We start from the raw sequence: 18,253 nt of genomic DNA on the forward strand, positions 1-18,253 counted from the left end.
TATGTAATAACAATAATAATAATAATAATAATAATAATAATAATAATAATAATAATAATAATAATAATAGTAATAATAATAATAATAATGATAAAGGAAAGGAAAAAAATACATATATACATTTACATATATATATATATATAAATATATATAAATTAATAAGTAAAGATTCAAAGAAAAATTCAAACAAAAATAATTGAAAAAAAAAATAATAATAGTAATAATAATAAAATAAGAATCAAAAAACAAAACAAAACAAAACAAAAACAAAATACAAAATACAAAAAAAAAAAATACAAAAGACGGCTTGGTATCGAATCGGAAGTACAAAGTAAGCTCGACCGCCGCAGCGCCCAGAACCACTAATGTGCTCGCTCGCAGCGCGGACGGCAACTTCGAGGTGACCTTGGCCACGAAGGCCACCATCTACCATCAAGGATTGGTCGAGTGGAAGCCCCCGGCCATTTATAAGTCATCCTGCGAGATCGACGTGGAGTACTTCCCATTCGACGAGCAGACCTGCGTCCTCAAGTTCGGTTCGTGGACCTATGACGGCTTCAAGGTAACACTCGCATGGTAGCCGTTAAGCCAAAAAAAAAAAAAAAGACAAAAATAACAACACCAACCCCCCGCCAAGCCCCGTAAACAAGCCCCCCGGCCCCCGCGACCCATACCCCTCGCTATCAAAAAAAAAAAAACAACCCACGAGCGAGAACCCCCCCCCATTTTTTAGCGAAAGCAAACACCCCGTCGCTGTGTTGCTCTCTCTTAATTCTAGAGAGCAAAGGAAGATCAACAATAATAAGAGATATAAACGAAATATAGATAGAGAGAAAAGAGGGAGATCGAATCTTTTGACGGGAGGATAGAAAAGGAATTTTATAAGCGTGCTTACTTTCACAAAAGCTTTTCTTTTTCTTCCACCTAATAAAGGATCGATTTCTCAGTCGGTAAACGCGGCTTCTATTAGATCATAAGATACGTTTAGATATTAATCCTCGGATTATATAGATTGTTAGCGGAGTATGGAACGATCGGTTCGAGCAGACGAAATCAGTGCGAAAGAAAAAGAAGAAGATAATCTTTTTTTTGTCTTTTTCTTTTTTGGTTTTTCTTTTTTGCTTTATATATACTTATCTTTAGATCTTTCTCTTCTTCTTCCGTCATCAACAACATCATCATCATCATCATCATCATCATCAACATCATTTTCCTCTTTTTCTTCTTCTACTTCTACTTCTTCTACTTCTACTTCTTCTTCTTCCTCCTCCTCCTTCTCCTCTTCTTCTTCTTCTTCTTCTTCTTCTTCTTGTCGCACGAGAGCCGATCGTGATCACGCTCGGCACGTTTCTTCGGTGATTCCAGCGCCGACGGGAACTACGAGGTGACACTGATGACCAAGGCTACGGTCTACTATTCAGGATTGGTCGTCTGGCAACCGCCGGCTGTTTATAAGTCCTCCTGCTCCATCGACGTTGAGTTCTTTCCGTACGACGTACAGACCTGTGTTTTGAAGTTAGGCTCCTGGACCTATGACGGTTTCAAGGTGCCACGATATTCCAGCGGCAGCACGATCGCAGATTCGTTCCAACTTTTGTTCGCTCGAGATATATGTGTATATATATATATATATATATGTGTATATGTATATATATATATATTATACTTACACACCATAGTGTATACTACATATGTATATATATATATATGTATATATATATGTGTGTGTGTGTATACACGCAGATATATTATGTTCCAGATTGATTGTTTCCTTCATTTTTTTGTTCCTCGTAGTTTTCTTTCAGCGTTTCCTGCTCCTTTTCGTTGAGTCGTTGAGAATGCCTTCTCTTCACGTTGTTTATAATTATTACGGATCGTAATTTCGTGCGATGCTGCTGCTCTTTGGCCGTAACTCGTGTGATATATATATATATATATACATATATATATACATATATATATATACATATATGTATATATACATATATGATATATAATTGTTGGACTTGCGGTGTGATTTTATTGGCCGTCTGGATAATTCCATTTTTTACTTTTTCCATCGATTTATCCCTGACGAGTTACACTATTCATTCGCGATAGTGGATCTCGAGACGATTTTTTGCCTTCCTTTTGCGCAGCAAACATTTTATTAATAATTCCTCTTGTCTACGTGAGGATCGAGTAAATTTTCTATCACATTGTTTCGATAATAGTTACCAGAACGTGTCCCGTACCACGTTTCGTCACGAATTACACACATCGTATGTATATCCACGTGTATATAATATAATATATTATATATATATATATATATATGTTTGACGGTAAACGCAAAAATTTATTTATATAATAAATAAGTAGTAAGGAAGAATACTAACACTCTAATGACACTCGATACTCACGATTTTAGTATAAAAAATAAAAATATGATCCTCGCCTCGACAAAAGTAAGCTTCAATGGCAGCGAAGTTACGCGTCGAAGGTCCTCGTCGATCGAGAAAGAAAATTAATCAATCGAGGTGGATTTGATCGTGAAATTTTTTTCATTTTCATAGCTGTATAATATACATATGTATACATATATATATATATATATATATATATATATATATATATATATATATTATACGTATACGAAGGAAGTGAGTGTACTCGACGCACCATCTGGGAAAGGTATAAAATTTTTCGCAGAAATTTGTATCAATAATATTACGAAAACAAAACAGAACGAAAAAAAAAGAAGAAGAAACAAAAAAAAATAGATAGAAAAACAAAAGAAAGAAAAAACATACATTGAAAAATTTCAAATTAATATAAAAAATTTCTAATATTACTAATGCCCAAATTCTTTTCAAATTATACACATTATATAAATATGAGATTGAACATCATCGGCGTGGAAAGGTAATAGGTATCCGTGTATGTATGTATATACGAAGCGGTTATGTTCAATGGTTATATGAAATTCTGTTCCATTAACCGCAATGTGAAATTCTCCTTCGTTCTCGTGGATTCCCTCTCTGTTGGTGGTGATGGTGCTAGTGATGATGATGATGATGATGATGATGATGGTGGTGGTGGTAGTAGTGATGGTGGTGCTGTCGTTGTTGGTGCCATTGCCTCTGTCCTTGTTCCTCTTAACGATGACCCTTCGAGAGTCGTATATAATTTGACTATGAATTAGATAGTAGCGGCTTTGCCCGAATCGCACGTGTGGAAAGATAACTATATATATATATATATATATAGTTATCTTATATATGTATGTATGTATATGTATACACACACACATATATATATATATACATATATATACATACGTGGGGATTTGGTTTGTTCGTTGCTCGATTAGGTGTTCCGATCTTGCTACGCGTTACGCGTTATTGATAAATCCTATATACAATAGCTAGCTGCTAGCTAGCTGTTATTACTACTTCACGAATAAATCATTGAGCGAGCAATTAAGCGTGGCAACACGAATGGTGACCACTCGCATAGCAGGATTGAGCTTTTCGTTAGAACATTCAGTTTTCAATTAGTCATACGTTATCTATTTATCTGTCCATCTATCGACGATAATGGAGATATTCCTAAGGGAGAGATAAGTAAGTCTTGATAAATATGATTGAAATATCGTTTAAAAATTTACATTCGTTTCTCTAATACGAAGTGAATCGAAAAGAACGTAGAGTAGTAGGAGTAGATGGTTCCATTACTCGTCCAGGAATAAACTCTGAATCTCGAGAGGTTATATATTCTTGGACTCTCTCCGTTATATTTTTCTACTCGATACCCACTTAACACATTGGCCCCTGGAGTATCGCACGAGTGGACATTCCGAAGGTTAAATCGAAGACTCGACCAACCGGAACAACCACCTTCCACTAACTTGACACAGTTAACCGTCAACTTTTCATCGACTTCATAATTCCAAATTCACTTTTAATCCTTTGTTAACTTACGTACGTATGTAAATATCCATGTACGTAAATACGTAAAAGGCCGATATTAACCTTCGCCTCGTCGACACGCGTACTCGCATACTTTTATTTCCATTGTTTCCTAACAATGAGAAAAAACAGGAAGGAAGAAAGATAGAACAGACAGAGAGAGATAGATAGATAGAGAGGGAGAGAGAGAGAGAGAGAGAGAGAGAGACAAAGAATTTAGTAAATTACATTTGCGAATTTCAACGACGACAAGATCACATTAAAATAATATTCTCTCTTAGAAAGTATTAGTATTATTGTATTGGTCGTCGAGGGATAACCGACGAACGCATAGTCGACCTTTTAAAGCACATTCCGTCTACATTCTCCGACGATTCCACTTATGGCAGCAACCTTACACGCACAAGCTTAGTTGCTGCAATAAAGACAGAGAGATGAAGAGAGAGAGGGAGAAGGAAAGAGACTATGAGAAAGAGAGAGATAGAGAGAGAAAGAGAGGGAGGGAGAGAGAAAGAGATCGATATTTCGGTGCACATAGTACGTAGCGTGTAGGAGAATTCTATGCGCTTATTCCAACGCGTATCTCTTCGTACCAGGCTAAAGCTCGCTGCAGCAGCTTTTGTAAGCATCAGAGAGAGAGAGAGAGAGAGAGAGAGAGAGAGAAAGAGAGAGTCGACACGAGGGCGAGAGAACGTCCCTCGAATTTCGGCTTTTCGCGCCGGGAGTTTTCTATTAAATTTAGCGAGCGACAGTCTGATCCTCCCCCAATCTCCCTCCAACTCACCCTCCCCGTCCTTTTTCCTCCCTTTGGGAGAACTCAACGCACGAGAATAATTGTCGTCGGTCGGTTACGCATCTAGATTCGAAAGTAGTTGAAAAAAGTAGTTGCTAAATTGTTCTTGTCACGATGAAATTTCAATGATGACGGCTCGATGAAGGTGATAATAGTTAGGAAAATGTAGAACATTTTACCTTAGAAAATTTCTCGTCGATTTTATAATCATCTTTGAAACGAGTTCGAACGCGAGCCCTTATCGAACCTACTTGATCGTCCTCGACGAAGGATAAAGGACTAGGACGACGAGGACGACGACTACAACGGCGACTATGACGACGAACGAGAATGAACGCACGAACGTCAAGAACGTAGGCGTGAAAAGGACTATTGGAAAATGGTGGTAGACGAGCAACCTACTAGGATCGAATCGATCGATAACGTCTGTACGTCAATCCTTGCTATACAGTCGTTGAATACCGTCTCGACTCATGTATATGTATCGATTCATCGAGTAATAAAATCTATGCCAATCGCGGCACCCTCGTGTCCTGTGCTTCTACCAACTTACTTACCTACCTACCTACCTACTCACCAACTTACCTACCTACCTGCCTACCTACTACTATTACTACTACTACTACTATTACTAGTACAGAATGTATGAATACAAATTGCCTTTCAACCAATCACGCTTCGCCATACTGCAATATTCCTTTTTTTTCCTTTCATCCTTTTCTTCCTTTTTTCTCTTTTCCTATTTCTTTTTCTTTTTCTTTCTCCTACTCCTCTTAGAAATGCAACACTATTTAAAACGATTAATATATATGTATATATGTATATATATATATATATATATATATATATATCTTCTCTCTTCTCAACACTCGAAAGAACATTTTTCTTCAACTATTTCCTCTTTCCCTTTTTTTTTCTCCATCTCGATTCATTTTTCATCGTTTATACGAATATCATTCATCAAGATCGATATAAGAAGAATCTTTCGAACAGAAACATATATGTACATGCATACATACATACATATGTATGAACTCACGCATGCACGCACGCACGCAGACACGGACGAATGATCGAACGCAGACAAACAGAGACACACCGACAAAAGTAAAGCCACTCCTGACATTTCTCAAAGTTGTAAGGAAATTTGGCTTCGAGTTTCTCGATCGATACCCTTCCGGATTACGTGCGCACTCGTTAATATGAACTCTCCTGTCGGTTACGAAGTTCTCCTTTATCCGTCCTGCTCCTAACATTTGCCCCACCCCCATCTCTCCTCTCTCTCTCTCTCTCTCTCTCTATCCCCTCGCTCCCTTTAACCGTATCCTTTTCCCTCCACCTCGTCTTTACCCCTCGTGCTTTCAAGAGAATTGAGTTAAAGGATAATGCCTCGAGTCTCGGTTTCAAGAGAAACGAGCTTTAGAAAGGGAAGTAGCCCTTCTTCCTTCGTCCACTATTTCTCTTCCATTTATTTTCGGAGAGATCAACATCCTAAATTGGATAACGATTATGTCCAACACCATTCGACAACACTGTTTATCCTTTGAAAATCCTTTTGTAAATCGTCACTGTGCATTAATAATAACAATAATAATAATAATACTTAAATATATCAAATTGTTTTCGAACGAATTAATTCGAAGAATAATCGATATTATGAAGTAATTGTTGTTCGACGAATTGGTCTTACGTGAAAAATAAAAAGGAATAGCAAAAGAAAGAAAAAAAAAAAAAAAAGAAAAAGGAAAGAAAAGAAAATAAACAAACAAACAAACAAAGAAATAAAGGAAGAAACAAACCACCAGACACGGCAGTCAACGTCATATTCGTAGTCGTCGCGTGTCCCAACAAATATCGGCCCGTTCTCTGACCCGGTCACGTTGACATGAGCCACTCAACGAGTCAGCGACTTGCCGTTCGTTGCTGATGTTAAAGCCGCGAGAACACTATACTTTCCCCTAAGGGCCTTTTAAAGGGGATATACATGCCTCTATGTCTATGGAGTAAGTATTAGGTATACCATCTTAGAATAGGAATTTCATTTCGTCTTATTCCTCGATCGAGCTTTCTTGTATCATCGAATTGAATCGCATATCTCTATTTCGATCCGATTCATTCTTCCCACCCCCACTCCACCGCCTTCCCACTTTTATCCTTAATCGATAGCCAACGACAAAATTTTTTATAAAACGAACATCAACCATTCTTAGTAGTAACAATGGGTTAATGTTAGAATTCGTTAGAAAAACAAAAAAAAGAAACAAAAAAGAATACGTTAATACTTTTCTCATTGATCGACGTGGAGATTTTTGATCGTTCAAATTAACGTAAGTTTATGAATGAATTTTTGAAAAAAAAAAAAAAAAAAAAAAAGAAAGAAGAAAAAAAAGAGGGGAAAAAATCATTAAATATGGACGATTAATGTTATTAATTTTGTAAAACAAAATTTTTCGACGATATTCCTCTCTTTGATATTTTAATAATAATAACGAATACTCGATCGATCCTCGACCCTATTTATTCTTCCTCTTCTTTTTCTTTCTTTTTCTCTTTTGCCTTTATTCCCTTTTTACGAAAGCTTAGCAACAGTGCTGTCACGAGCGATAACGAGTTTTCAACCTGGTTGATAGGATTTCGTCAATGATCCTTTCTCAAACACGATGGTTAACGGCTTGCGTCTTAATCTTTGAGAATGCCAACGTCTTCCTTAACTCTCCTTCTTTCTCCCTCTCCCTCTCTCTCTCTCTCTCTCTCTCTCTTTCTTTCGCCCTTTATCTTATAGATCGGTGATTTCGATTAGCACTTTGGATTATGGCTGGTACGTTAACTCGATAAGTAATAGGGATCTCAAGTGTCGGAGCTAATTTGCTCTCAAATTTATAGATCCGATTAACGGCGAAGATCATAATAATGATGACGATGATGACGATGATGATCTCGTTAAAATAAAACCATTTAGTATTAAATATTTTAATTAACGTTATCGGTTAAGAGTGAATATTATTTTTCAGGTGCATAAAGATTAAAAAAAAAAAAAAGAAAAAAAGAAGTAGAAAAAAGAAAGAAAGAAAGAAAGAAAGAAAAAAATTGAGAAAAAGAAAAGTTACATCAGACCAAGTCGGTGTACACCGACGGAGACAAACAATTTTATACCTTTTCCATGGGAGGAGACTCGACTATTATTCATTCCATGGTGGCGTCGAGAACGTTTTATCGTCGTTTCGCTTTTTCTTATTTCATCCCCCTTTATTCCTTTCGTAAAACTCGATGTAAGGCTCGCCGTTTATCTACGTTGAGAATGCAGAAATTTTTGGTTCTGTTTCTTTTTTTCTTTTTTTCTTTTTTTCTTCTGTTTTTCTTTTTCTTTTTCCTTTATTATTTTTTTCTATCTATATTTCCTTTTTTTGGCCGCATAGTCGCTTAAGGATGACACGTTGAATGCAACCAATATTCTAGTTCGCATATATGTATATATTTAGATATACTGTTACATGTAAATAGATGCAAATATTATCTAATCTTTACGTTCACAATCTACTAAAGTCTGAAAATACGTACGTGTTGGTGTCGCCGTAAGACGTTAAAGAGACAACCACGAAAATTTTACTACGGCTTGGTTGCACTCGACTGTCACCTTCACCAACGCAAACACATGTACCACAAATAGAGAGAGAGAGAGAGAGAGAGAGAGAGAGAGAGAGAGAGAGAGAGAGAGAGAGAGAGAGAGAGAGAGAGATGTAGAGAGAGAGAGAGAGAGAGAGAGAGAGAGAGAGAGAAAGAGAGAGGTAGAGAGAGAGAGAGACACACACAAACATGCGGTGCATTCTAACGGACAATTTCGTGCACTCTTACATACAAATATCATTCGCACGTGACTCTCATGCAAGTTCATACACACACTCACACACACACACATATATATATATATGTATCTATATATTCACATATATCCTGAGTTACACGCACGTACTTACAACAGAGGTGCATCGTTGCGGGCTACACTACGGCATCCATACATACATACAATATATACGTGTTATCCAGCGACTGCATTGAAACCTAAATATATATACATATACATATACATATACATATATATATATATATATATATATATAATATGTATAGCTATGTGTATATCATTGTTCAGTGTATGTAAATATATACGTTACGCAGTATATATATATAGTATCAGCGCCCAAATACTGCAAGCTCGATGTGTTGTTTTTACGCGTATTTAGGGAGCATTTAATTGTATGTGTTTTGAGCGCCCCTAGAAAAGCTTTCTGTTTATAGAAAGAAAGATTGAAGGTACATCTGTGTTTGTCTGTATGTCTGTGTAAGTGCGTGCGTGACTGTGACCAAGATAGAGTGCGTCCCTTTTTTACCTTATGATCGTTCGCACGAATTTTTTTCGAAAATAATAATTGAAGGAAGCAAAAAAAAGAACGAAAAAGAAGAGAATGTAAAAGAAGAAAGGAAACAAAGAATAAAATAATAACGATAACAACAACAACAAAATAATAATAATAATAATAATAATAATAATAATAATAATAATAATAATAATAAAACGAAAGTGTCGGGGTTGTTAATGGGGGAGTCATCGAGAGATTCTAAAAAAAAAAAAGAAAAAAAAAAATGAAAATAAAGAAAAAGAATCTTTTCATTTTAGAAATTCGAAAAGAGTTCGAAATGAAAATGTACTTTATATAACTGACTGTGACTATTCTCTGTTCGTGTTCGTTCTCTACTCTTCGCATCGAAAATACGTTCGCAGAGCTGAGCTTTTGTATCGTCATCCTCTTTCCCCTCATTTCCCTCTGCCACGCGTTACCTCTCCCTCCCCTCCTCCCCCGGCCCCCCCCAGAATCCTCGACCCGCCACATCCCCCTTTTTGCTTTTTAATTTTCAAAACGATACCATACTATAGCGATAGGCATCGAACTTCTTTCGTTTTCCTTTTTTTTTTTTTCCTCTTTTTTCTTTTTTATTTTTCTTTCATTTCCTTTCACCGACCATCGTCATTTATGATTTTATAACAGTGCTTTATGTTAAAAATGTTGAATTACATTTCTCGCTTCTATGGTCCGTTGTGCTTTCGTAATGTGGCACATCCCAGAGTCCGCTACGCGTTGTTCTATGAAATATGCACGTCCAATATTTTGCGGAAACGAAACTTTCTCTCGCGAGATTAATCGCACGAAATGGTGTGTAAGGTTTTATACGAATTCGTGTAAGTGTGTGTGCATGTATGTATGTATATTTATATATATATATATATATATATATATATATATATATATATATGCAAACAAGCATCAAATGGTGATAGAAATCAAAATTCAATCGTGTGGGATATTTGCATTAAGGGTTTTGTAAATATCTTCTTAAATCGTATATAAAAAGATTCACAGGAAAATTTGTGTTTCAACCGACAAAACCATATACATTTATATTTTCGTTGAAAATATTTGTTTGTTTCGCCAAAAAAAAAAAAAAAAAAAGAAAAAAAAAAGGAAAGAAAAAAAAAGAAAATAAATTCGATATACCATTTTTAGCCCTTCGATACAATGATGAGATAATGGAAAATGTGAAAACGAAAAAAGAAAAATTGCGGTCGCTCTCGTCGGGCGGATTTATTTTTCAGCAACGAAAAAAAAAAAAAAGAAGAAAATAGTAAAGAAAAAAGAAGATGAAACAAATAATCCTTTATTCTCGTTTGAGAACAATCGTTTCTCGTCTTCGTTGATAATAATTATCACGAAGAGAGATGGAGATAAAAAAAAAAAAAGAGAGAGAGAGAAGGAGAGAGAAATAATCCATAGAGATTTCGAGTGAAAATTATAATTAGTAACGAAATGAGGAGAGAGGGCAAAAAAGAATAATAATAATAATAATAATAATAATAATAATAATAATAATAATAATAATAATAAAGAAAAGGAAAACAAGGAGAGAAAGAACGAGGACGATTTGCGTTGTGGCGAATCGACACATGCTAGATTACTCGAAACTCTGCTGCATATAAACAATTATTATTTTTCGTATTTTTCCCCAACGAGTGAGCGACTACGGCGCAAAATAGATCCGCGCGTTCGTAAATATATAATTGGAATATATGCCAGAAAGAATAATAACTGTCTGTACGATTCAGCGAGAAGATTATGGCAGTGGCTTTTACGGATCAAATAGAACTTCGTATTTATTGTTCTCTCTTTTCCTTCAATGTTTGTTCAGTATCTCGATTGAATTGTAAGAGAAAACCTGGGCATCTCCTACGTCATAAAATATTCAATGTACGAGTTACAGCATACAAACACACACACACATACACGCACACACATACAAGTTGTATTACTTTGAAGTAATATCCTACGTAACATGTGCTCTCCTCCATCTTTCTCTCTTCTCTTCTTTTAATCGAAATCAATAAATTGTCAATATAAAATATATCGTTTCCTTTGTGCGTTAGCTTTATACGCCATAACGAAATTAAATAATGTTAATGTATCGAATAATTTTAAATTTCTTGCTATATTAGAAGTGTCTATATAAAAAAGAAAAAAAATTCTTTCCCACCCTCCTCCCTCTCTCTCTCTCTCTCTCTCATATTTTTTTTCGTATGAACGAATATCGAAAAACGACGAATATCGAAATCGCGTATGCAAATACATCGACATCGATCTGTAAATCCATACAAAGTATTTTTGCAGAGATAGATACACATACATACATATATATATATATATATATATATATATACACGCATATACATGCATACATACATATATATTATAACGTAACACATGGATAGGAAACCGATCGCAGGAAAATGATCGTCTGTGTACGTAGAGAGACGGAAGGAGGGTTTGGTTACATGGCACGGACTACAAACTCGCTTTACCTGGCCCGTTGCCTGAATCCTCGCAATCTCGAAGCACGAAGCACCATCCTGCCCAGGTGCTTACAATCTAATCTGATTCGTGCACGCGTTCTCATAGTCAGGTCGTAGACCTGCCGGCACAGTTAAAAGGGACCATATAGAAAGAAGGGAATTTTCATTTTCCCCTGAAGTTCCGCATAAACTTTTCCTTTTTTCATTTGTTTCCTCCTTTTTCGTTTTTCCTTTTTTTCTATTATCGTCCTTTACGAAGCTTCTCTCTTTCGTTTTTACTTCTCCCTCATTCATTTATTTATCTTTCTATCTCTTTCTCTTGAAAGAAATAAAAAGAAAAGAAATCGATGAAAAAAATCTGACGAAGATTTTTAACCAGAAGAAGAAGAAGGCGAATGAAGAAGGAAAGAAAAAAAATAGAGAGAAACTTCGTTTCATAAAGAATATCATATGATCCTTGTAAATCGTTTGAAACCATGCCGCCATCGAATTATAGATTATTCTCTCTGTACAACACCGAATGGCTTCCTTGATGTTGATAATAGGACGAATTCAAGCCAAAACTCGATATAGGTGTAGCTCTTACAGAAAATGTACGCGATGTCGATGACACTCGAGAAAGGTACATAACAACAATTATTATTACTACTACTACTACAAGTACTATTACTACTACTACTACTACAAGTACTATTACTACTAATACTACTACTACTACTACTACTACTACTACTACTACTACTACTACTACTACTACTACTACTACTACTACTACTAACTCTAAGCTGATGGTGTAGCTACGCTTACTGCTTTATGTTCCCATACCTGAAAATGTTCGCACATATCGTAAACTTAATTCTTATATAAATCCATCAAATTTTTTCGTCGATCGATCGTATCTGACGTATCTCTACGCTATAGTTACAGATGAAAATCATATTTATATCGATCTACATATATACTCATTTATGTAGATTGTTAGATAAAATATAAATGTTTGTTCGTTTTATTCGAAAAGAATCAATTCTTCTCACGCGTTCAAAAAACGCGTCCAAGGAAATAGAATTTTTGTCTTGGAATATAATATTTCACGAGAAGATAGAAATCGGGCTTTAATATATCGGACAACGACGAGGAGCTTCCATCCTGAAACTCCCATTAGGGAAGGAAACTCACGAAAAGAAAACTCGGCAAAGTTTCCAAGTTTAATCGAGATAAATTTTGTTTCACCTCATCCTACGCCTTCTCCTCTTATTCCTCATTCCCCTTATTCCCCCCCCCTCCTTCCTTTCTTTCATCGGACCTATCTCCTTGCCAAACTCCTCGAACCTTCGCTAACAGCTAACTGAGAATATCGTAAACGTCAAAGTCTACCAAACTGTACGGGAGGTACGGGGGATTATGATGCATACGTGAAGAAAAGAACATTTTTTTATATGTTAAAAAAAAAGAAAGACAAAAGAAATAGGAAAAATTCAATGAGATTACTTTGATAGAAGTTCATATTGTGAAACGACGCGTTGTCCACGAATTTGACGAGAAACTTTCAATCGAAAATGTAGGTCGCTCGATAATTGTAACCGTTCGGCCGATGCTATTTTGACGTTGAATTCATTAACTCGATTTATCTCGGATCTACGGGATACTGCCATTGCTATTTCCGCATAGGTCTATTTCCTCTCGTTTCCTCGTCGTTCGCAAACGACGCTAATCTTCTCCATTCTTCTTTACTTCTTCTTTTTATTTTTCCAATTAACTAGTTAACTGACTAATTAACGTATGCATCCATCTACGTGATCACACGTGAGATAGGATAGATCGTTCGAAGAATCGGTAAAAAGTTAAAGATTGAAACTCGTCCAATTTGGAATTCAACGATATTAATGTAAATGAAATGTTTTATTAAGATGAAAGAAAAATAAAGAGAGAGAGAGAGAGAGAGAGAGAGAGAGAGAGAGAGAGAGAGAGAGAGAGAGAGAGAGAGAGAGATAGGAAAAAAAGGAAAAAAAAAATCTAATAATCACCTTTTAGTGATAATTCTTTCATTTCTTTTTCTTTTTTCCTTTATTTTTTTTTTTTTTTTGACATTCGAGACAAACACAATTGGCGAACGTTCGTTGGATAATCCTAAGAGCGAAAAAGAGAAAGAAAGAAAGAAAAGAAAAAAGAAAGAAAAAAAAATCCCAAGTTGACCACGAATTTTTCTTTCGACTTGTGTCCTCTTAACTCTCTCACATTTTCTTTACCGATTCTCTCTTCTTCTTTTTCTACTTCTACTTCTACTTCTACTTCTTCTTTTTCTTTTTCTTTTTCTTGGAAATAACATCCAACGTTGGATACAAGGATGGGCGATAAAACTTTCGGTTTCCCAAGAGCATTCGGTGATCCTTGTACTTTTCTCTTCGTTCTCTCCGGTAACTGCATTCGAAAATATCCTTGTTTCGCGAGGATACAAGGATTTCGAATTTTCGATTCTAGCTAGTCTGAATCTTCTCCTTCGTTTTCCCACATTCGTTTCCTTCCTGTATATATGTGTATATATATATATTCTCGTTGACGGGAAATTCACGCGACGAATTGTAAAAAAAAAAAAAAGAGAAGAAAAAAAAGAAATCGAATTGTTCCAATGGAATTTTGCGAACGCTTGCTCTCTCTTTCTCTCTCTCTCTCTCTCTTTTTCTCTTTTTCTTTTTTTTTTTTTTTTTGTTAATCTCATCATTGGCCTCGAAAAAAAACCGGCACAATTCTTTTATTTTTATATATTTTTCGCGTAAAATTAGAAAAAAAGATAAAAAAAAAAAAAAAAAAAAAAGAAAAAAGAAACCTTTCCGTATATATTTTTCGATGACGATGATTACGTCGATATAAAACGTTTAATAAAATTCATACGTTATCCGCTAATCGTGTACATTGCAGAGAATCGATGCAAGTACTTGACGGGCAAGTTCCATTTAAATAAATTGACTATTGTTTGAAATAAAATCGATATGATTGCATTCGCTCGTAAACACGAACGAACGAACGAACGATAAATATTCATTAACACGTACTCGCGTACCACTCTATGCACACCTGTAAAGGGAAATAAATGCGGAACATTTATCGTTGAATTTCAGTCTCATTGAAAACAACTTAATAAGAAAGCGGCTTAAGGTGGCTCGACTCTGTGTGTAAGCTTATACGTTTATAGTCAAGTGTACGGAGCATAAAGCTCGTAAAGAAAACGCGAACGATTTTCACTTTAACGAGTACGCCTCGACAAAGTTCTATTCCAATAAAAGCGAAATCCTCTAAATCGAGTCTCACCGATTACTAGTACTATTACTACTACTACTAAATTAATACCACTAGTCACGACGTAATATCGAATAGGATAACTTCTTTATAAATAAAATACGTTTTACTCTATTAATAAAATGGTAAAATAACGTGACGTATCGAATAAAAATAAAAATATATAATTATCGTAAATATATATTTACGATATATTAATAATTATTAATAGTTATAAAATTATAAAGTTATCGTAACAATCATAATTATATTAATAATAATAATAATAATAATAATAATAATAACAGTAACAACAACGATGAAGCTTTTTACAATCGCATTGTCGTATCGAACGTTTAACAAATCGGTAAATAATCGTAGAAATTTGTTGCCGGGATTTATTATGTTCGCCCTATAAAATTTATGTAGGCGTCCAGTTCGAATTAACGATAATTAATGACGTTCGTAGTCGACGCGTTTATGGAATACACGCTGGGGACAAGAACGAACTGCCTAGCACCAGCCCCGTTCGCTTTTTGGAGGAAAATATATGTACATATATATATATATATATACATATACATGAAAGAAAGAGAGGGAGAGAGAAAAACAAAACAAAACAAAATAGAAAAAAAAAAGAAAAGGGAAAAAGAAAGACAGAAAGAAAGGAAGTAGTGGAGTATGGGAGCTGTGAGGGGGATAGGGGAGGGGGAGGGGGCTCGGCTGAAGGCGTGGTTAGAAAAAAAATGAATTATGAAATGTACCCCAGAGACGCATCTATCATCGTCGGTAGCCATTCATCACGCAATACTTCGCGAAGAGAGAAACTTACCGATGGTTAATGACAAAAAATTACGCTGTTATCCGTGTATACAAGAGTAATATGTATTTCTTCCTTCCTTCCTTCCTTCCTTTCGTTGACATTTCTTTATCTACATTAGAGTTCCTTCCAACGAAATGACAAAACTAATATTCTCTAAGGAATTGTTTAAAGAAATTACGATGTTTAAGGAATTGAAATAAAAGAAATCGATCGGATTTTCTTTCATTCTAGATTATTAAAAGAAAAAAAAAGAAAAAAAAAAAGAAAAAAAAAAGAAAAAAGAAAAGAAAGAAAAAGCAAAAGAAACGAAAAAGAATCGATCCGAATTTTTTCTAATTATTCATTAATTCTGTATCACTTGAAATTTTCATTCATAAAATTCTATCGACATTAATTCGTTTTACCGTGACGGTAACAAAACGTGTCGCGCTAAATATTTCCGACAATAGATAAAACGAAATGAACATTCATTCTTTGAGTTTTTATACGTTTCTTAAACATTAATCGACATAGAACAATTACTACGATCGTTCTCGTGAAATCGAAAAAGGGGAGAGAAGCGATAATCGAGAAGAGCTGCCGGAATCGGCTGGCGTTTCACGCGTCGGCGCGTTCAATTTCTCCGTCCGTCATTTCGTCCTACGTGGAAAAGTCGATTTCTCGCATGCAAGCAAGCAAGCAAGCAAGCAAGCAAACAACCAAGCAAGCAAGCAAGCAAGCAAGCAAGCAAGCAAGCAAGCAGCCAACCAACCAACCAACCAACCAACCAAGCAACCAACCAATACTGGCAGTAGGAAAGATTGACGTTGATGTTGCAACCCGTTAAAAGGGGAGAGAATGAGACAGAGGAAAAGGGAAAGGGGAAAGTCGATGATGTGAGAAAGGGTGGCGTTGTTGATGGCTCGATAGGTAAACGCAGACGTATCGGTTTTCGTCGTTGCTCGTCTAAAACCAAACGTAGAAGATGTCGTTGATTTCCAATACGCATATACTTTCAATACCAATAGTTATCAAATCCAATATTAACATTTTCGTGCAATTCATAATCAAAATTTGATTACAATCGAATCCAATTCGATCCAACTAAAATCATAGAAAATTCTTATTACTTTAAATCTTATTTCTTTCTATTGTATTCGTTATTCCGTTTTACACGTTCACACGTTATGTGTTGTTTTTCTTTTTTCTTTCTTTCTTTTTTACATTGTTATTATTGTTAATCGTCAAAAATAAAGGAAAAAATTATAATATTTAAGATAAAACAGATATAACCCGTACTGGCTAAAAGTATAGAAAAAGGATGCAGGATAAGGTATAGTCGTTTGAGACGTATCATCGATCTTACGGCGTCAAGCCGTGCTCCCAGCAGGCATGAAATATTTATTGAGTTATCCTCGATTATGCTCTCGCACCATTTGGTGACGTACGCGAGAATTGGTGAATAACGTATGTGCTACTGGCGTGATTTATTACATCAGGTATTGGAAAGATAAATCCAAAGGAAAATTTTCCGACCGTCGAATATCTCTGCGCGGCTGCGAATAAGCTTCAATCGATTCTTTCATAATTAAACGGATAAAGGAGAAGGGAGGAAGAAGAAAAAAAGGGGAAAAAAAAAACAGAAAAAAGAAAACAAAAAAAATATCTCAAAGTTCATATTCTCCCTCTGTCTTTTTCCCTTTCTTTCTCTTTCTTTCTCTCCCCCGCACGCACGTGGACTTTATTAATTTTGACGAGCACGAGGAAGGATGATCGAAAGAGTAAAACGAAAGAGGAAAAAAATTAATGAAAAAATGAAAAGGCACACATATCTCTTTAATCAAGAGACCAAAAGGGAATCCAAATAGTATGCGCCAACCTTTGACCCTGCTCTTTTGCTCTCCTTCTTCTTCTTCTTTTCCTTCTCCTTTTTCTTCTTTCTTTTTTCTCTCCACTTTGCCTGCTTTCGAAAAAAAAAAGAATCGAGAAAAACGAGACTGTGTAAGAAATTGAGCCGAAAGTGTGGCGGAACGTTCACACGTCCCGCATACAAGTACACACACACTCAACACAAACGCGTTCTTTTCATCCTCGTTGCTCTTACAAAACTTGTAACGAATCTCTTGCACGCAAGGGACCAGAACATTTTCCGCTTCGCTTTTCCAACGCGTTTCTTTTTCCTTTTCTCTCTCTCTCTCTCTCTCTCTCTCTCTCTCTCTCTCTCTCTCTCTCTCTGTTTTTTGAACGTTCAGCAAAACGAATACAAATTATTCGATCGAATTAAATATCGAATATCGAGCGCATACCTATTATCTATTTATACCCAATTTATTATCAGGATCGTTGTACGCGAACGCAATCATCTCTTGCAGTTAATTCCGCGCGTCAAATCAAATAAATTCGTTATCTATCCTTTACACCGCAGAATAATAAAGTATCTTTCGTCGAGTTTAGGAGGATTTAAACAATGAAATGGAGGAGAGATAGTACCGTCCTTGGTTACGACGCTTCCAATTAATTTAATCTATCCCTCCTAA

The 18,253-nt window shown here is 35.6% G+C and overlaps 1 protein-coding gene across 5 annotated transcripts in view; it reads left to right on the forward strand.

Moving 5' to 3' along the window:
• Nucleotides 1-18,253, forward strand: part of LOC124426206 (acetylcholine receptor subunit alpha-like) — a 130,855-nt gene that overhangs the window by 72,093 nt on the left and 40,509 nt on the right. For 4 of the 5 annotated variants that reach the window (XM_046967608.1, XM_046967610.1, XM_046967611.1 and 1 more), the window contains one exon: nt 382-562. In XM_046967608.1, coding sequence (XP_046823564.1) covers nt 382-562 — 181 coding nt within the window. Of the gene's footprint in view, nt 1-381; nt 563-1,365; nt 1,547-18,253 lie in introns of all 5 variants that reach the window. The other variant, XM_046967609.1, reaches the window with a different exon arrangement.

Source organism: Vespa crabro, chromosome 8 (genome assembly GCF_910589235.1).
Source record: "Vespa crabro chromosome 8, iyVesCrab1.2, whole genome shotgun sequence".
Taxonomy (NCBI): Eukaryota; Metazoa; Arthropoda; class Insecta; order Hymenoptera; family Vespidae; genus Vespa; species Vespa crabro.